This window comes from Cynocephalus volans, chromosome 9 (genome assembly GCF_027409185.1).
Source record: "Cynocephalus volans isolate mCynVol1 chromosome 9, mCynVol1.pri, whole genome shotgun sequence".
Taxonomy (NCBI): Eukaryota; Metazoa; Chordata; class Mammalia; order Dermoptera; family Cynocephalidae; genus Cynocephalus; species Cynocephalus volans.
Window position 1 is genome coordinate 34,990,797 of NC_084468.1, and position 21,418 is coordinate 35,012,214.

Below are 21,418 nucleotides of genomic sequence, written 5' to 3' on the forward strand. Positions count from 1 at the left end.
CTGGTGAAAGCAGTACATAGGTGATATGTTTCCTTCCCAATCCTGCATTCCTTTCTTTCCTTTCTACCTTGAGTCCCCTCCCATGAAAAAAAATTACCTTTACTTGTGACTTGGATTTTCTCACCATTTGTGCACTCTTCCACCTGCTGATTCTCAACCAGAGGCCCTACCCCTTCATTATTTGAGAACATCTTCAAAATGATCATGCTTCATCTGCCCCATCTCCTACACCTCAAGATTCTGAAGGGCCTTCTTGGTGTGTGGGGGGCAGGGGAGCACTAGGCTCCTAGTTGGGACTCATTACCTGAGGGAGCCAAGATACAGATGGACACTGTTCAGTGTCCCCGAGAGGTGTTGGGGGCCTTCTTTACTTCCGTGCTGTCAGCTTCTGCCTTTACCACTCCATAAACTTTCTCTAAAAGGTCCCCACTGATTTCTCACTTGCTAAACACAGAAGTCTCTTCCCCCTGTTCACCCTGCTCCATGTTATGTTTTACACTGTTACACTACGTCTTTCTCTAAATTTTTACTCCCTTGCAATACTGCTGCTTCTGGTTCTCCCATTCTCAGATGGTCCCTTCTTAGCCTCCTTCACTGGCTTCTCTGCCCCTTAAATGTAGTTCCTCAGCATTCTGTCCGCACCCTCCTGTTCATGTTCGTTTTGAGTGGCCACACCTGTTCCCTGCTGGCTCTCCTTTCCGTGTATCCTAACACTTGGGGTGTGCTCATCTCTCCCTGGTGGCAGCTGCCATCATTGCTGATAATAAAAATAATAGTGCACACCTATTGGCGTGCGGACTCTGCTGGTGGGTCTGCCAAATTTTGCATGGAACATACTTACACTGATAATTCCTCATTGCTTCTCTGAAATTCAAATTTAACTGGCATCCTGTATTTTTATTTGCTATATGTGGCAACACTATTTATTTGGCATCTATCCAAGGGCTTTACATGTGTTATCTTATTTAATCCTCACAACAATTCTGTGAGTTGGGTGCTGTTGTTATCCCCATTGAGGCACCAAGAGTAACATGCCCCAGGTCACCCAGACAGTAAATGGTATTGCTAATAATTGACCTCAGGCAGGCTGACTCCAGAGCCCATGCTTTTAATCGAACTGGCTTATTCACCCAAATGCATCCACAAAAGCCATCAAGAGAATGAGTTGTACCGTTTCTCAGTCCCAGAGACCCTTCCTTACTGTCATGGCAAGAGCAGAGGCAACAGATTCCTAAAAGCTTGGCTTTCTACACTGCCAATGACCACAGTCGGTGAAGTGTGTAGAAACCCTGAAGCCGAGAGCCTCCACCCCACCGGGTCAGTGTGATCTCTTTCATGATCAAGTCTACTGATCTCATCCTTCCTCTTCTGCACAAGTAACTTCCAGACTTTTCCTTTCACCTCCCCCCGCCAACCTGGAGGTGTAGCAGGTGAGGCCATGTGCTGCTGCATCCCTGAGGACAGCTTCCTTCACTTCCCAGTGGCTTTTCTTGCTGTACATCATTGCTCTGACGAGAGGGCAGTGCTATTCTGTTGGGTGTTCCTTGCCCTTGCTTGAGTGCCAGCTGTGTTCTTCAGTCACCTCTTTTTAAAAAACACAACACTCTTAAGCTTCCTAATTTTGTCAGTAATTCCCTAATTCCAGACCCCACACATTCTATTCCTACTAACTAAAACTCATACACTTCCATCATCCAATACAGAACATCGTTTTTCCTGTTCAACATCACCTAGCACTTCAGTAATTTAACTCTTTATGGAGATGACTTTGAAACTGTGATTTCTAAGCCAGCGTCCTTTCCAGATCCCCACACCACATCCCACTGCCTGCCCTCTTCTGGGCTCCTCCGCAGTGACACTCCTTTCTTTCCACTTCGGATTGCAGTAGCCGTGTCAAGCGCATTTCCCCAGGGAGCTACTGCAGATGAGGGCACTTGGTAGGATGTTGTTGTATAAGGCCCAGCGCTCTTGTGCACAAGATGCTATTCTCAAGGTGTCATAGTCACTTAAGAAAGCTTTTATTGAAACATCCAAGATGTATATATTCTTTGTGTATGTCAAAAAAAATATGGTGTTTTGATATAGCAGCTGAGAAAAGCTATAGCTTGTAAGGATGGATTTTTATCAGTGAAGACACTACAAATGAATGAAGTAAGACCCTGAGTTTTTCCTTAGCAGAAGATTATTTGCCTCTTCCCCACCCCCGTCCCCCTCGTGTCCCTGCCGCCACCCCCCACACACCCCCACCAACATCTTGCTAGGTTGAAGATGCTGAATTTGCTGGGTTTTTTCTCTTATTAAATAGGTTGGTCAGGCCAAAGATGAACTGCTGACCAGTCAACTGATAGACCATCTCATGGGGGAGAGCGATGGTATGCCTAAGGTACTGCAAATGTTTGCCTCCTTTGGTTCTTTATATCTTAGTTATGATGTTACTTTATTCTGCTCTATCTTTATCTATCATATTTTTGCAACATAGACTTGTAAAATTTTCACTCTGAAAGTAGCTATAGATCATCTACATAGACCTTGTGGTTTAGAGGATATTATGTATATTCACTCTTTAAGATTGGTATTGCCACCTATGAAGTAGCCATGTCCCTCTAGATAACAATCCTCACCACCTGTAATTTTTCTCAAATGTTATAGTTTTGTTTATTCTAGGAATTATGAAAAATTATTATTGAAACTATGAATTAGTACTGATCCCTAGAAATCAGAATATGCTTTGTTCATACTTCAAAAATTATGGAAATTAACAAAAATCATATTAAGCATTAAAGTACCTCGCTATAAATATAAAGTAGAAAGAAATCGTTGCGAGCATATTTTCACAACATGTGACTCACTGTGGGTTCCTGCAGAAGTCGCCCTTCTCTCAGTCCTGATGAAGAGAGACTCAGCGGCTTTTGAGGATGCTCCAGACCTGCTTCTTCCCCTTTGCTTTAGTGTTCAAGGAGCTTTGCTAGCAAAGAACTTAAGTCACTGATTTAAAGAGAGGATAGTAGAACGTCACAGCTGGAGAGGATTGTAGCGATCCTTAAGTCCATTTCTTTTGTCTTACAGATAACTTAGCTTCTGTGGGTCTCTGTGGCTTTAACTTGCCAAAGGACACAGCTCCTTGAACTATTCTAAACCACCTCCCATTACGTCCACTTACTCTAATAATCTGGAAACCAACTATTAAATACATAAAATTATCCAGAGATGGAATAGGAATGGAAAATGGTCAAAAGACAAAGAAAATTTTATAGATCAGAAAGAACTTATTTAGGTGTAAAAATTTTTGAAATTTTGCAAAGTTGGTACATTGTGTAAGAACACGTTTTGTTTCCAAGCATTTGAGAGAGAAGTCTTTGGAGTCACATCAGGAACACAGACTCTGAAGCCAGATCCCTGTGGTTCACATCCTGGCTCTGCCACTCTCCTGTAGTGTTTCAATTTCTCACCTATGAAATTAGGATAATAATAGTGCCTTCCTCCTAGGGTTGGTATTAGGATCTAAATGAGTTAATATTTATCAAGTACTTAGAACACTACCTGGCACATCTTAAACTCTGAATAAATGTTTGATAAATAAACTAATCATTTACTGGGTTTTTAAAAACAATGTCGTTTCTCAGTTATTGGCAGATAAATGTGGTTCTCACTGAAATGTAAAAGTGTAGGTGTTTCTCCCCTTAGCTAATGAAGAAAGTGATGTTTCTCTAATGGTTTGTATGTCAGGATGCCAAGTACCTGTTCCGCCTGTACATGGCTCTGAAACAATACCGAGAAGCTGCCCGGACTGCCATCATAATCGCCAGAGAAGAGCAGTCTGCAGGTGCATCCATATATTCATATTTTTCTCCCTAAATTGGTGGTAGAATCAAGTCCCAACCCCTTTTCTGCCCAAGAAAGAGTAGCCAGTTTCTACTCTAGGCTTGCTTTGAACCCAGAAGACTAAGCAGATGAGCATCTCTGGGTTTCAGAGAATTAAGATAGTTTATCATCCCGGGGAATACAGACTCCCTGGACTAAGGCCTTCTCTTTGAGGTGCTACTTCCTCTTCTTCACAGCCTCAGAGTTTCTGTCTCCTGAACAGTGACTTCTCTGACCTCTGCAGCCCACAGCCTCCCTCCTACAAACTTACCACATTTTCTTGCCGTTCCATATACTTGGCCTTAATGATGTAGGAGATATTAGAAGATGAAAGATAACTATGCAGTTATTATTATGGACCTAGTTCTTTATAATATGAGGGGACTTTTTATAAAATCTTCAGAATGATTCCACTCACATGTATGCCCTGTAAATATTTATTGAATAAGTCAGAGAATTAACCTGATATTTTCACTAATTTTTGAAAGCTGAGATTCTCTTAGATGTCCACAAATATAGAACACAATTTTGGGAAATATGCAATTAAATGTCATTACTTTATTCAGCTTATGTTGCTCTAACATCTCCTGTCTGTCAGATACATGTTAGGAGCTCAGGATACAGACAGTGCTGAACCACAGTTCTGCCCTCAAGGGTTCATAATTTGATGGGAGAGACAGAAAGCAAACTCAGAGTTGTTATACAGGGTGACAAATGCTGGAGTAAAAAGAGAAATATGCTAATAAGCCATCAGGAAAGGGGATCCGGGATATCCTGAAGGTTAGGGGTAGGGAGAGTTGGAGGGTGGAGATGAGAGAAGGCAACAAAAGCTTCAGGTGACTTTTAAAAGTATGAGAGAGCAGGAGACAAGAGAGAAAGGGCTGTGCCAGGAGAGGACCAGCATGGTCAGAACGAAGCCAGAAAGGATTATGATTAGCACAGGACTGTGGAGAGAAACAATGAGAAGCATTAACAGGGGACCTGAGGAAGGCAGGCTGAATTTGGGAGCCTAGAAGGTAGACCAGAATATGGTGACCCAGTGGATTTGGGGCCAGGTGGGTGCCCTGAGGAAGAGCAAGACATCCAGAGGACACCACCATTTTCTCCCAGAGGGACTGGCTAGATTTTAGTATCATCAATAAAAATAGGAAAAATTGCTAAGTTACTTTATGTAAGAAATGATTAAGATATCACTAATAACGCAATAAACAAAATCCACTTGTAAGATGAGGGCCCATAGAAAGTCTTCAGATTTCATCCTATGCAAAAATATTATTTTACCACCTTTTTTCAAGGAAACTATCGGAACGCACATGATGTTCTCTTTAGTATGTATGCAGAACTTAAATCCCAGAAGATCAAAATTCCTTCCGAGATGGCCACCAACCTCATGATCCTGCACAGTTACATACTTGTGAAGGTGAGGCCCTTGGAGTGACTTGGGACATAACCCACCAGGAGTACTTATCCCCCTCCAGGATTTCCTCCAGGCACCCTCCCTGGGATTAGAGTGATATCCCAGATTTCTATATTGTTAAGGGACAAAAGTGAGATACTGAATAATTCTACAGGGTGTACAAAAAGACAAAAGTGAGAATGGATATTTATTCTTTGCAAATAAAGTTGGAAACATACTGAGGAGACTAGCAAAAGTGGCTTCCTAAAGGCAACAAGGCATGGGGCAGGGAAGACATGGCACCCACCCTAATGGGGTGGGAGGGAGAAGAGGGAGCAGGCTTCGCTGTGTGTATCTTTTTATATTGTTTTGATTTTGAAGCCTATAAATGTATTACTGTGCCAAAAAAAATAGAATTACTTAACACATTCTTTGTTTAGGCAGAGCTTATTTTATAAAATTCTATTTTTTAATATTGTTTACTTATATCTGAATGTAAAAATAATACATATTCACTAAGAATATTTAGAGAATATAGAAAAGTTTAATGAAAAAATAATTCATCCTTTAAGTCCATCACCCAGCTATAATAGTTGCTAACACTATGTCGTATATGTCCTCTATACGTCTATAAATGCATGTGCATACCTTTTTTTTTTTTTCCAAATTGGGATTATATTTATGTCCAGTTGTGTAGTCTGGTTTTTTTTAAATTTATTTTTTAATTGAAACAATTGATTATACATATTTGTGGGGTACAGAGTTGACTATCAGTATTTATGTGCAGTATGTGATGATCAAATCAGTATTATTAGCATATTCGTCATCACAAATCATTATTCCTTGTGTCCTTTACCCAATTTCTGCCTAACCCCCCTGCCCCTCCTGCTTTCCCACCTCTAATAACCATAAATCTGTTCTCTCCTTCTGAAAGTTCAATGTATTATTGGGGTTGTTTGTTTCTCTCTTTCTTTTGTTCGTTCTTTCTTTCTTGTATTCTATTTTTTTAATTAGTAATTCTCAATAGAAACAAAATAGATTATACAAACCCAAAGTACTTATATGTATATATATGTTTTATGTACATATATGTTTTATGTATTTGTACATATATTTATATGTACATTTATATACACACACATATCTTTGTAAAGATACAGGCAGACTTCATCTTATATATTTTTCCAAATTTTCATTTCTGTCAAAGTACGTATTTGTATATTAATACTAAGTAGGTTCTCTGGCCAGTCCACAGAGCTTACTTAACTTTGAAGGTACCTAGCATGGAATAGTCATGTTATGAATGATCTAAATCCTAATCATGTCTGTGTTGGCACTGTCCTGTAGAACTTTCTGCGGTGACAGAACTGTTCTGTATCCCTGCTGCCCAATATGGTAGCCACTGACCTGGCTCTGGAGCACTTGAAATGCAGCAAATGCAATTGATAAAATAAGTTTCTAGTTTTATATAATTTTAATTTGTAAATTTAAACAGCCACGTCTGATTAATGGCTACCATATTTGACAGCACAGGTCTCTACCACCAATTATAATGGAAATCATTTGGAATTCCAGCATGCAACCCCCGGGAGTACATTTCCCTTCAGTGCAGCAGGGGGATCCTTCTCTCATAGATAAAGGGGTCAAAAGGAGGAGGGAGCTTTTTCTCAGCTGCAGACATGCATGTAATGCCAGTGTCCTGGGAGCACAGAATCCAGCAAATGCAGCCTTTAGGAGTGGGAAGAGGGATAGAAACACGTTGGTGGAAGATGAGGAGCAAAAATAGGGATTCCCGCAGAAGCCCTCCAGGAACAGGGCATCCTATCCCATTAGCCACAGGGATGCTTCTCGAGTCCTTTTCTTTCCCTCTGGCTCCAGGGGTTGGCTCATCACTTCCATTTGGACCAGACATCCTGCTCCTCTCCTACTGAAAAGCATGCTGTGACTTCCCCTTGCTCTAATCTCTTATATAGCACCAAGCATTTCCAAGATTTTCTAAGATTTTTAACTGGTTGTGGAATCAAAAGGGAAACTGTCAGACCCTATCAAGTAAGAGTAAATTGATGCAAAAATGTCACAGCATCTGTATAAGCCCGTTTCTGTTGCTTGTAACAAAATACTTGGAACTGGGTGGTTTGTAAGAAGACAAAATGTATTGCTTACAGTTTCAGAGGCTGGGAAGTCCAAAGTCCAAGGAACACATCAGGTGAGGGTCTTCTTTGGCGGTGGCTTTACAGCAGTGCAGGGGTCTCACATGGCAGAAAATGGTGGACCAGAGATAGAGAGAGAGAGTTCCTCCTGTACTCTCCTTTTAAAGTCCACAGAGGCACGCCCATGACCACCATTAAACCATCAACTTAATCACCTTCTCAAGGCCCCACCTTTCATCTACCATAATAGGATTTCCCACCCTCACCAGTTACAGTGGGATTAAGCTTCTAGTATATGGACTTTGGGGGACACACTTCAGTCCATCCACAGCAGCATCTTTGACACAAAGGACTTAAGAAAGAGTCATCCACATTTCAGGGGAAATCCAGACTAGGCTTTGGTGGTGGCTGCCTCCCCAGAGCTAGGACAGGGACTTTGGCTGAAGGACAGCCTAGGACCTTTGGGTCTGGTGGCTGAGCTGGGCGGTGCTGAGGCCCAGAGGGTCAACAGAGGGTGAGAGAGGATAAGCAGCGGGGGCTGCCCTCCCTGCTTTCAATTCAGTTGATATTTCCTAATAAGGTTGCAGCTCTCAGCAGATTATACCATCATCCGTTTGCTCACTCCTGATGTCTACAAGTCACTCTGGACCTTCCTTTCACCTTCTCACCATGTCGCTTCTGACTCATCTGTCTGCTTCTCCCCGACCCACCACCCCACCTCAGGGGGCCACCATCTCAGACCTGGATGGCAGCTTCAGCTTCGTGAACTGGCCCTGCAACTCCCCGGCCTCCCCCCATCCTAAGCATGCACCTCCCTGCATCACAGACCCCACTTGCATGGGCCCAACCTCAGGCCCTTCCACCTGCCATTGCCCTTTACCTTACCACAGACAGCGCCCTCTTCCTTCAGTAAATCATTTCTTTCTGTCTGACTAACTCCTGATTAACTCCACTTCCAGGTTTTATGACAACTTGATGAAGTTAGTATTATTAGTCCCCCAGTAATGCCAATAAGACATGGACCAGGGATTTGAACTCATGTCAGGTGGTCTAGGGCAAGTAAAAAGCTCAGCATAGAGTAGGTAAGGCTGGAGGGCAGGGTGCCAGGCAGCAGCTGGAAGGGAGAAATCTCCAGCGGCATCAGCCAAGAAAGGCTGCAGGGACCTCATGGCGGCCCTGTTCTGGGCCACAATCTAGGAGTTGTTTGTTTGGGGGGAACAAAGCATGAGTTGGGGTAAATCAAAGTCTATAAGAAGAGTAAAATATGTGGTTTATTTCAGCTTCATGTAAAAAATGGAGATCATATGAAAGGGGCACGCATGCTTATTCGGGTGGCCAACAACATTAGCAAGTTTCCGTCACGTAAGTACTGTCCGAAGAGAGCTCGTCGTCCACATTTCTGCATCGGTATGAACTCTCTAGTCACTGACTCCACCAGCCCCTGTTCGAAGCTCTCTTCATACACTCGCATTCACTCATTTAATCCTCACAACAGCCCCATGAGGTGATATGTTCAGGGCCCCAAGACCACCCCCAGGTTTGATGATTCTTCAGTAGGAGGATTCACAGACTCAACGCACAGTAGTACTAAAGGCTAGGATTTATTACAGCAAAACTATATGAAGCAAAATCAGCAAAAGGCAAAGGCGCATGAGGTGAGGTTTACAAGAAACCAGGCACAGGCTGGAGTCACACAGCACACAAGTTAAGTGACTCCTCCAGGAGTGAGCTGAGATGGCATGTGTGAAGTGTTGTGTACCAGGAAGCTCATTAGAGACTCAGCACCCAGGACTTTATTGGGAGCTGGTCACGTAGGCACCCCCTGCCTGGCATGTGCCCGATTTTCCAGGCTCCTGGAAAGCAGGTGTTCAGCATAAACCACATTGTACAAAGATTTTAGACACAGTGAGCCATTCTTATCAATTCTGGTGGGAACCCTCCCCAAATCCAAGTTCCCAGATGCAAGCCAAGGGCCAACAGTTCTAGCAGCTCTTTCTAAGGATAATAGTCTCAAGCCTGCACACATGGGTACTTCTCTGCACACATGGATACTGTTATTATTTTCCCTATTTTACTGATAAGCAAACTGGGGCAAGAGAAGTGAAATAACACTTGCCTAAGATCACACTGTCAGCTAATTAAAGTCTGACTCTGTGTCTCAACCACAGTAGGACATTGCCTCTGAAAAAGGTCCCATTACTCTAAAAGACATGTCATTATAACATTCTTAAATGAATAGATTTTGTCACATTTTATGGTGGGTCAGCAGACTTTTCTGTAAAGGACCAGATGTTAAGTGTTTTAGGTTTTGTGGGCCATTTAATCTCTGTAGCCACTGTTCAACTCTGTCATTTTGGCATGAACAACGTGAAAACAGATGACTATGGCTGTGTTCCAATAGAACTTTATTTTCAGACACAGAACTTTGAACCTCAGAGCACAGTCTTATAACACCAAGGTCATGGGTTTAGATTCCTGTACTGGCCAACTGCCAAAAAAAAAAAAGAAATTTGAACCTCATATAATTGTGATATGTCACAAAATGTTATTCTTTTGATTTTTTTTCCAAGCATTTAAAAAATGTAGAAATCATTCTTAACTCATGTGCCATACGAAAAGTCAGAGGGCCAGATTTGGCCCACAGGTCATAATTTACCAACTCCTGATCTCTAAATGTATTCTTTTTTTGTTACATGAAAAAGACTAAAATAATTGTATACCATCCTGGCAAAGGGTGGATAGGACAAACACTCACATGATTGCCTGTGGGAATGGAAATTGGAATATGGCCTTTCTAGAAAACAGTTCAGCAGTTTGTGGTAAGAGTACTTTTTTAAAAGGTCGTGTTCTTTGAGTCAGTAATTCTGAGTATCTGTCCTGAAGAAAGAATTAGGTGTATGCAGAGAGATTACTGCTTAAAGTAATTAATCTCCCTAACCCCTTTATCAGCAGCCCTGTCAAATGCAAAAATGTATCTCAGAGGTATGGAAGGATACTCACAAAAGTCTTGCCTCAAGGGGTTCAGGTCATGGTGTCACAAAGCAAAATGTGGATGTTCAAGGGAAAGTCATTCGATGAGCAGCTAGCCTGACTCCACTGCTGTGCTCTTTCCTCATTAAACAGATCATATTTGGTTCTTTGCACAAAATGCAAAGTTCAGAGAGATGTGATTCTGTTTTCCCTATTGAACCAGGGATGGGGTTATGCCAGTATGGTGAAGACATGAGGCACTCTGCTCTTTCCGCTCTCACTTTTGTATTGCAGACATTGTTCCAATCCTGACGTCTACTGTGATCGAGTGTCACAGGGCAGGCCTGAAGAACTCTGCTTTCAGCTTTGCAGCTATGTTGATGAGGCCTGAATACCGCAACAAAATAGATGCCAAGTACAAAAAGAAGATTGAGGCCATGGTCAGGTAGGCCGAGACAGCTAGTTCCACTATCTAGTCACATTTTACAAAGATATTTTTCAAAATGTAGTTGCTGATGCTCAGGCTCAATGAGAACATGGATAGGGGAAGCAGAGAATTGCATTCAGCTACCAGCAGCAGAAAACCCAACAATGGCCTAAACAAGTCAGGATTTATTTGACCCATACACAAAGCATCATGGTCCAGGGCTGGTGCCAGTGTGTCTGATGCCAACAAGCACAGACCCCTCTGTCTTCCAGCTTTGCCATCCGTAGCATAGAGGTTTCCTCCTCATGGTTGGAAGACATCTGCAGGACCTCCAGGCATCACACCCCCATTCAAGGCAGGAAGAAGTGGGTAAATGAAAGGGAAAAAGAGTCCTTGCCTTTTTAGTCAGGAAGGCATCGTACCCAGGACTTTCATTTTCACCTCGTTGGCCAATACTCTGCCACATAGTACCTCTAGCTGCAAAAGCATATTTCTGAGGGGAATGAGGTCCTGTTGGCAAGGAAGAAGGAGAGAGAATGGCTTTTAGGTAGGAAGGCATCACACAGTGTCTGGCACAGAGGGACGAATAAAATAGTGAATACTCCCAGTGTGAGAAACTTCATGTTAACACATCCCATTGCCAGCAGAGAGTTCATTTCCAAATCTTGTGCACCTCCAAATGTCCTCACTTCAGAAAGCAGTAAGCAGCCTTGTTATCTAAAGGAAACCTGGGGAAAAGTCGCACTAGCATTTACAAAAGGAAAAGTTAATTGTAATCATGCAGTAATTCTAAACTACCACTTGTTCAGAGATGACATTTGGGTTATCAATTAGTCGCATTATGACCAGGGAACCCAGATGTACCTAAATCTCGACCCAGACCTAGCCAAGGGAGATGACTGCACTGATAATGGCAAATGGAAGTAAATAACACTTTGTTGTTAATTGGGCTTGGACCAAGCCTCATAGCAGAGAACTCTAAGCTGGATGGAGCTAAACAGAATACTCCTTCTTTTAAAAGCTGATAAGCCTACATAGCTTCAAACCAAGTCAGTCCAACCCAATATTCCTGCTAGTATGGAGAGTGAGGTGGGGAGAAAGTAACTATAAAATGCAAGATCATATTGACCCTAATAGCTTAGTACCACACTGACCTAGGCTCTGGCTTGGAAGAGATGCTAGTCATTCTCTCCCCAGGCATGAGTGGTCTGTAGCTGTCTGGTCCAACATGTTACCCACTAGCCACATGTGGTTACTGAAATTGAAATTAATTGAAATAGAATAAAATTTAAAACTTCGTTTCTCATACTACCCATATTTCAAGTGCTCAAAACTACATGTGGTCCTAGAACCTGGCCAGTCCTAAGTATTCTTCCTCCTCTCTGGAGCTGGATTGAGGGCTGATGGTGAGCTTGTTAGTATCTCTGATCTCAGAGTCTGATTATAAAGAGTAGGTGTGTTACATGTTCCCAGTTTTCCAAGTATGTGCTCTCTCCGCTGTCTATGTGCGTAAAATAAAGTGGTGTTTTTAAACAACACCTGATTCTTACTCACAGGAGACCTGATACATCTGAGACAGAAGAGGCCACAACCCCATGTCCATTCTGTGAATTTCTTCTCCCGGAGTGTGAACTCCTCTGTCCTGGATGTAAAAACAACATCCCGTATTGCATTGCCACAGTAAGTTTCTTTATAATAATTTCCCTTTCTTTGCATATATATTTATAACCCATTTGAATACTTGATGTATGTCAATATTTTCTTTACAAATAATCTTATCCCTCAAATTTCTTGCATATATTTACATAACAGTTAGCATATAATTTCATGATCATCGAAGTTGAAAGTTATACTCAAAGCATATAATAAGCTAAGTGAAGGCACCATCAGGAAGTCTCTGTGGGGCAGTATAGCACTGATGTGGGGTCAAACAGTCCTGAGCTTAAATCCTTTTTCTGCCACTTCTTGGCTACATAACCTGGTACTATTTGCTTTACCTTGCTAGGTTCATCTGTAACAATACCTGCTTACTGAGATCAACTACTGATTGATGAGATAACATGTATGAAGCCCTGGTACCATATGGCATGCAGTATCACTTTATAAGTGTAATTTTTATCACTTTAATTTTAAGACATATTATCAGAAAAATTTTGAATATCAGATTATTTGTTAGTCACTGGGCTACTATAAGCTTTATCTTAAAGAAAAATAAATTTAGGTAATGATATCACAAAGTTGAAGATTATTTTTCCTTTAAACATGAACCTGATAAGTAAAACCAAGCTTTAGACCCTTTGATGCCATCTCTTTCTTTCTTACCCACCTGTGTGAAATATCAATAATTTCATCATTTAAGAGGTCTGGCTTTTAACTGTAATTTAATTATCATAAATGAATAATGGTAGGAGTTTTTAAAACAAAGGTGAATTTTACTCTTAAATGTACTGTTTCCAGGGTCGCCATATGTTGAAAGATGATTGGACAGTGTGTCCACATTGTGACTTCCCTGCTCTGTACTCAGAATTAAAGATGTAAGTGTGCATCTTTTTACTCAGTCGCACAAACAGGCCTTTCATCTTTATCCAAAAATAGGCCTCTCATTCTACCAGTCTTTTATTCTGAAGTCTCCTTGTTTGTTCATGTTTCTAAAGATCCCTAAAGACTCAGATCATCTTGGGAGAACCTTCTATGACCCTTGAGAACATTATGCATAAAGAGGATCTTGCATGAGACTGAATATTTCTGATTTTTAAATTGCATGGTGAACACATACTAAGAGGTGTAAATAGAAAGTAGTTGTTTTTCACTTTAGAGTAACCCAAAGGTAAAGGATTATTACATATTTAACTTACTCTGAATTTCTTTCCCCCATACAGCATGTTAAACAGTGAAAGCACATGTCCCATGTGTTCAGAAAGATTAAACTTTGCTCAACTGAAAAAAATTTCAGACTGCACCCAGTACCTGCGAACAGAGGTGGAACAGTGAGTAGCATGTGCAGGTGCGTGCCAGACCGTCCACTCACCTTCCAGAGCACGAGGGGCCAGAGTACACACAGCTTTATACTTGGTTTTAGCATTGACTCCTTTTTTGTGCATCATGTATCTTGTCAGACCTGAACATTCTAACAAACCTTTGTTGTATTTTTTTTTTTTAATGCTAAAATGCAGGCCCTGTAGTCTCCATGGTGACAAAGGTTATTTGGCCAGGCAGCGTCATGGATTCCAACTATAACATACGAGCATACTTCAAAAAATTTATGGAAAATGGAATTAAAAGATAATATGAATCTTTCCATGAACTTTTGGAAGCATCCTCGTATTTTATCAAATCACATAGTGTCCTTTTTAGTCCATTAAAACTAGAGCCAGCTAATAAAAATTGAGATTGTTTTAGGTTCTATGATATAATTCAGAAGAATATATTGTAAAAAATTTTGAAAAATCCCTTTCTTTTTCTTTCCAAGTCTCATTTTTGTCACATGGAAGCTACACATACCACTCTGCTTCATTCTGTTGGCAAGAATTTACTCATGGCCACACATGCTGCAAAGGGAGTTAGAGAAATACAGTCTCAAGTTGGGAAACCAAAAGCCCTGCCAAAACTCAGGAGATACTTTTACTAAAGGAAAAAGTGGGACTATAACATGGTGAGAATGACACAGTATCTCAAACAGTCTGACTAAAACGGCACTCTAGGTTTCCCACCACAACCTGCTCTCTCGCAGTCTTCCCTCCCTCAGGAAGTGGCAGCTCCATCCAACTGGTTGGTCAGGACAGACACTCTAGATGTTATCTTGAGTCATCTCACCCTTACCCTCCACCTGCAAGTCCTCTCAGTCTCCCTCCACTATATCTTCCAAAACCCTCTGGCCAGTGGTTTTTTATTGCACCTGCAAAAACAAAGAGCCTACAAAGGCTCTCTCTGAGCCTCCTCCTCCTGTCTCTCTCGGATTACTCCTCTTGCTCAGTATTTTGCAGCCCCATTGGCTGTTTTGCTGTTCCTTGAACATTCCAAACTTTTCCACAGCAGCTGCTCCATCTTACATTCCCATCAACAGTATACAAGGGTCCCAGTTTCTCCACATCTTCGCTAACACCTGTTCTCTGCCATTTTGATTGTCATCATCATAGTGGGTGTGAAGTGGTATTTCATTTTGGTTTTGATTTGCATTTCCCTAATAACTAATGATGTTGAGCATCTCTTCATACACTTGTTGACCATTTCCTCTTTTTGAAGATATACAAGTCCTTCAAGTCCTTTGCCCGGTTTTTAATTGGGTATTTGTCTTTTTATTATTGAGTTGTAAGAGTTCTTTATTATTCTAGATACAACTCCTTTAACAGATACACGATTCGCAAATATTTTATCTGTGGGTTTTTTCACTTTCTTGATAGTTTCTTTTGAGGCACAAGTTTTTTATTTTGATGAAGTCCAATTTATCTGTTTTTTTCTTTAGGTGTTCATGCTTTTGGTGTCATATCTAAAAAATCACTGTCTAATCCAAGGTCACGAAGATTTACACCTGTGTTTCCTTCCAGGAGTTTCATAGTTGTAACTCCCACATTTAGGTCTTTGATCCATTTATTTTTTGTATATGGTGTGAGCGAGGGAACTAACCTCTTTCTTTTGCATGTAGATATCCAGTTGACCTAGCACCATTTATTAAAAAGACATTTCTGTCCCCATTGGCACTGGATTGTTGGGTTTCTGAATTGTAAAAGTTCTTTATGTATTCTAGATACCAGTTCTTTACCAATATTTCCTCCAACTTCATGGTGTCACAGTTTCAGATCTCCATACCGGCCACCCCACTGAAAAAAAAAATACATTTTCTCCGACTCTGTGGCTTTCCTTTTTCTTTTCTGATTTGTGTCTTTTGATGGGAAGATTTTCATTTTGATGAATTATAATTTATCGATTTTTGAAATTATGGTTATTGCTTTTTGTGTCCTGGTCAAAAAAATTATTTCCTAGTCACAAGTCAGGAACATATTTTCATATGTTTTCTTCTGGAAGCTCTAGATTGGTCTTCTATCTTGAAATAATTTTTATTTACAGTGTGAGATGAGGGTTCCATTTTTTTTTTCCTTCAAATGGATATCCAGTCTTCCAACACGATTTGTTGAAGTCTTTCTTTCCCCATTGAATTGCTTAGGTGCCTTTGTTAGAAATCAGTTGGGTTTTAAATGTGTATTTCTGGACCCTCTCTTCACCATTAATGTATTTATTTATCCCTTATTTTAATACTACTCTGTCTTGATTGCTGTGGCTTTATAGTATGTCTTAAAGTCAGGTATTGTGGATCCTCCAACTTGGTCATTTTCTCTAACATCATTTGGCTACTCTTAATCCTTCACATGTCTATATAGAATTTTAGAATCAGCTTATAAAATTCTGTTTTAAAAGGCAGCTCACTCTATTTACAATAGCCAAGATATAGAATCAACCTAAATATCCATCAACAGATAACTGGATAAGGAAAATGTGGTGTGTATACACACACACACACACACACAATGGAATACTACGCAACCATAAAAAAGGAAATTCTGCTATTTGCAGCAACATGGATGAGCTTAGAGAAAACTATGTTAAGTGAAATAAGCCAGACACAGAAAGAGAAATACCGCATGTCCTCACTTATAAGTGGGAGCTAAAAAAGAAAGAGAGAGAGAGAAGGAAGGAAGGAAGGAAAGAAAGGCCACAGTAAAACATTGATCTTTCAGAAGGAGAGAACAGACCTACAGTTACTAGAGGTGGGAAAGGGGGACAAAGGAAGGGGGTTAGAGAGTAATTGGGTAAGAGACATACAAAATAGTTAATTTGTAATGATGAACATGCTAATATTGATTTGATCGTCACAGACTGTATACAAATACTGATAGTCAACTCTGTATCCCATGGAAATGTATAATCAAAAATAAATTTAGGGAAAAAACTATAAAGAGCACTATAAAAAGCAATTTTCACTAATGATTATATATAATTAAATATTTCCACAAGTCTTCAATAAGGAGAAAAGATTGAAATTTAAAAAAAAAAATTAATTGCTGCTCAAATTATGATAGGGATTTATATTAGTTTTCTGTTGCTATGTAGCGAATTACCACAAACTAACATCTTAAAACAACACACATTTATAATCAGTTTTTTGGTCAGTAGTCTAGGAGTAGCTCAGCCGGGTCTTCTCTCACAAGGCTACAGCCATGCAGCTGGTTGGAGCTGCATTCTCATCTGAGGCTTGAAGTCCCCTTCCAGGCTCACTGTTCATTGGTGGAATTCTGTTCTTTATGGAGGACTGAAGCCCTCAAGTCCTAGAGGCAATTCCCTGACAAGTGGCCCTCCCCACAACATGAAACTGCTTCAAGGCCAGCACAAGAGCATCGCTCTTAAAATCTCTCCCTTCAGGAAAAGTCTGGACCCTCTTGTAAAGGACTCAACTGATTAGGTGAAGCCCGCCTAGGATAAACTCCCTTTTGATTCAGAGTTAACTGATTGGGGACCTTACCTCCATCTGCAAAATCCCTTCATCTTTGTCATATAATATAACCTAATATGGTTATCATCACATCATATTCACAAGCACTGCCCACAATTAAGAGGAAAATATCACACAGAATGTGTACACTGGGGGTGGAATCTTAGGGTCATCCTAGAATTCTGCGTACCACAATTACATTGATTCTCTAGTTTATTTGGGGAAGAGCTGGCATTTTTAACAACATAGTCTACCAATCTATGAATATGATAGGTTTAGCTCTACATTTACTTAGATATTTTTCAATTCTTCTTGACAATATTTTGTAATTTTCAACAGGAATCTTTCATATTTTTTGTTAAATTTATTCCTAAGTAATTTTGGGAGATTTTGATACTAAATGGAATTTAAATTTTTTTCATTTTCCTATTATTTGAGTGGAAAAATGCAATTGATTTTTATATTGACCTTGCATCCTGCAGCCTTTCTAAATTCACTTATGTATAATAATTTTAATGTAGATTCCTTCAGATTTTCTCTGTAAACAATCATGTCTACGAATAGAGAAATTTTACTTATTCCTTTCCAATCTTTATAACTTTTATTTTTCTTCCTATATTGCACTGGCTAAGACCTCCAGTACAATATTGTATAGGAGTAAAGTCAATATCCTTCTCTTGTTCACATTGTTGGTGGAAGGCATTCAGTATTTCACTATTGTGATGTTTAGCTGTAAGGTTTTTCAAAAAGGCATTCTATCAAATTGTAGAAGTTTCCTTCTATTCCTAGTTTGCTGGGTGTTGAATTTTGTTAAATGTTTTTTCTGTATCAGTTGAGGTAATTATATGGTTTTTCTCCTTTATTCCATTAATATGGTAAATTATATTGATTTTTTGAGTGTTAAAATTGACTTTTATTCTGGGGATAAACTCAACTGATCATGTGCATTATCCTTTTTTACGTATTACTGGATTATTTTGCTATTATATTGAAAATATTATGTGTATGTTTATGGAGGATTAGTCTTTAATTTTTGTTGTAATTTTTTTCAAGTTTTATCAAGTTGAATTTAGGTATATAATTTTTAAAAAATTTTAATTGACACATAATTGTACCTGCTTATGGGGCACTATGTGATATTTTAATACATGTAAGTATATCATTTTGTTACTTTTCTATTTGTCCCATCTGCTTTTTGTTTTCTGTTTCTCTTGCCTTCCGTTTGGCTAATCAAACATTTTTTAGTAACTTATTTGATTCCTCTATTATAGAGTTTTTACCTATATGAGAATACATACTTCAAAAAGTTCATGGAAAGTTTCATATTATCTTTTATAAACCCTATAATAATTTGATATAATTTTTCTTTAGTCATGTTTAAAGAAATTGTAACAAAAAATATAATGTAGCTTTATCTTTTCTCTCTGGCTGTATTCAAGACATTCTCTTTATTTTGGGTTTTCAGAATTTCGACTATATTTGCATAGGTATGGCTTTTTTACTTATTCTACTTGGGAATATAAGTAGATTATAAGCTTCTTGAATCTGTATGTTTATGTTTTTCCCCCAATTTGGATATTTTGGGCCATTATTTCTTCAAATACTTTTTCTGTCCCTTTCTATCGTCTCATTCTGGGAGTCCAGTTAGATCTGTATTTGTCTACTTGATATATTCGTGTCACTAAGGTTTTTTTCATTTTCACCTTTTTTCTCTATTCTTTATGTTGGATTTGTTTTGATCTACATTCAAGTTCCCTAACTTTTCTTCTAAGGAAAGTTCTCTAAAGTCCTTGAACATATTTTAAGTAGCTGCTTTGAAGTTCTTGTCTGTTATTTCAATATCTGTATTATCTCAGAATCATTTTTCTATTGACTTTTTCTCGTGTCACATTTTCCTTTTTTCTTCCCCCTCCCCCCCCACACATTTAGTATTATTTTATTAAATACTGGACATTATGGATATATTGTAGAACCTCTAGGTTCTGTTTTTCCCTCAGAGAATGTTGGGTTTTGTTCTATTAGACAGTTAAATCCAAACTCCAAATTCTGGCTGCTCAGCAGTTAATAGCAGCTGAAATCTCTGCTTAGCTATTCCAGCTCTTGAGCTGTTGCACTGCACTCTTTGGAAGTCTGTCCCAAGTCTGTAAAGTTCACGGATTTATGTGGCGTTTATATGCAGATTTTGCGACAGCCCTGTTTCCAGGATATTCCCCATGACATTGGCATCCACATACTCTATTTCTGACTCCTAGTTCTAGCCACCCCATGTCTCATGCGCTTGCCCTTTAGGTGAAAAGCCCCACAAACATGAGTCCTCCTCAGTGTTCTCTTCTTTCAGAGATGAACATCTTTCCAATTTCTGCCCGCTTTTGGATGCTCTCCAGTGCCTTTGAATAGTTATTACTTTTTGTCCCAAGTTTATATTATCTGAGAAGATAAATTTGCATCTCAGCTACTTTCAAAAGTGGAACCTTGTGTTTTTGATAAACCTCCACAGACTCTCCAAACACTATCCCTGCATTAAAGTAGATAATACTTTACTGAAAGCTTCAAGTACCTAGACCATAGTACATCATAGCTCCTTGCACATGTCTTCAGTGAGTTATTATGCACTGTATTTTGAAAAAGTCAGTCATTGTGTCTTCTTATTCAGTGAATATTGGTTGAAGCTATTAGTCACTAGCTCCTTTTAGGTAAGGAACTGTTTAATTTCAAGATCGCTGAGCACTTTGCATTTTCTCATTCTTCCCAGTGAGGTGGCTATTATCATCCTCACTTTATAATAAAGGCTCAACAACTTGCCCACACAAATTTAGCCAGTTGCAAGACCGGTACTGAAACTCAACAGTGATTAAAGACTGGAGATTTCTAACTTGAATAGTATTCCTTCTCCACATTCCAGAAATGATAAAAAAATTCCTTCGTATGCTTGACTTTGTTACTAAATGCCAATAATTACTTGAAACCCTTCTAATAGTATGTGTTTTGTCCTTTTTAGATAATATTCCTGAGAAAATAGCATTTTTCCAGAGGGGTTTCCAGCCTTGGTGGATTTAAGAGATGGTCATTCCTGGACACCAAAAATTGAAACAAAGGTGACCTCTCCAGGTCAGCACTTTCAACTTCTGTGGAGTGGTGGAACAGTGATATATAACCTTGCTGTTTATTACACTTTGTATATTTCCTCTTTAAAATCTTACATATTGTATGCTCTGCACTGTTAATAGTAAGCTATGACATAATTGTAAATATTCAGCTTTTTGATAACTTTTATATTTTGAAATATCTCCTTTAAAAATAAAATTGTTGACTAGATATTTGTAATGTTTTCCTGGATTTGGAGACAGATAAAGGAACGTAGCTTTGAAGCATACTGTGAAGTTTGGCAGCACATATGAACAGTATAAAAAGTTTCAAATGAGGAGTTTAGATCAATCAAGGCTATTTAGCAGAATCAGTCCCAGAATCAAAATTCCAAAAATCAGTAAAACCAATCTTTGAGAAAATGGATGAAACCATAAACTTGTATCTGCTGAGTCATTCTACTACATACTGTGGAATTCCTGTCACGAAATTAAATCATTTGACTTCCCTTGAAAACAGACGTTATTTGGAATCCTCCCCAGTGCTCTGTGAAGGATCCGTCCCCTTCCCCTCCCACCACACACACACACTCTCCCCACCCCGCCATTCCTCCCAAGGGAGTCTGTACTTTCTCTATAACATCAGTATACTCCTCCTTGCCACCCAAGGCCAATGTCACCAAAGTCTGAGCAGCTGACAGAAATGAATCATTGAGTCAACTTTGAATGAATCAGATGATAGGATTGTACAGTCTGTTCACCAGCAACCTTAGCATTACAGTGGTAACTATGAACCTGGGCTAGGACCCAAACAAGTGCCAGTTATGTTTTATAGCATCCAAGTATCCCATCTGCACAGTGCCTCTAGCTTTATGACCCATCCTCTTCCCTCCCAATGGCTGGCCAGCAGCCTTAGCTTTACTAAGTGGTACAATAAAAATTATTATAAAACCTATCCACAGTCCCCTGCTTCTTCCTATATCTTATCACTGGAGTAAGAACCATAGGCTATTGGGATTAGTGAGGACACATCATAGTTTGTGAGTT

General features: G+C 39.6%; 1 protein-coding gene across 1 annotated transcript in view; it reads left to right on the forward strand.

Annotated features, from left to right (window-relative positions):
* Positions 1 to 20,365, forward strand: part of WDR19 (WD repeat domain 19) — a 73,670-nt gene extending 53,305 nt beyond the window's left edge. Inside the window, exons 25-33 of the mRNA XM_063108013.1 lie at positions 2,306 to 2,383; positions 3,727 to 3,823; positions 5,157 to 5,281; positions 8,688 to 8,769; positions 10,672 to 10,822; positions 12,361 to 12,484; positions 13,262 to 13,338; positions 13,684 to 13,808; positions 20,287 to 20,365. Coding sequence (XP_062964083.1) covers positions 2,306 to 2,383; positions 3,727 to 3,823; positions 5,157 to 5,281; positions 8,688 to 8,769; positions 10,672 to 10,822; positions 12,361 to 12,484; positions 13,262 to 13,338; positions 13,684 to 13,795 — 846 coding nt within the window. The 3' untranslated portion in view covers positions 13,796 to 13,808; positions 20,287 to 20,365. The remainder of the gene's footprint in view (positions 1 to 2,305; positions 2,384 to 3,726; positions 3,824 to 5,156; positions 5,282 to 8,687; positions 8,770 to 10,671; positions 10,823 to 12,360; positions 12,485 to 13,261; positions 13,339 to 13,683; positions 13,809 to 20,286) is intronic.
* Positions 20,366 to 21,418: the final 1,053 nt, after the last annotated feature.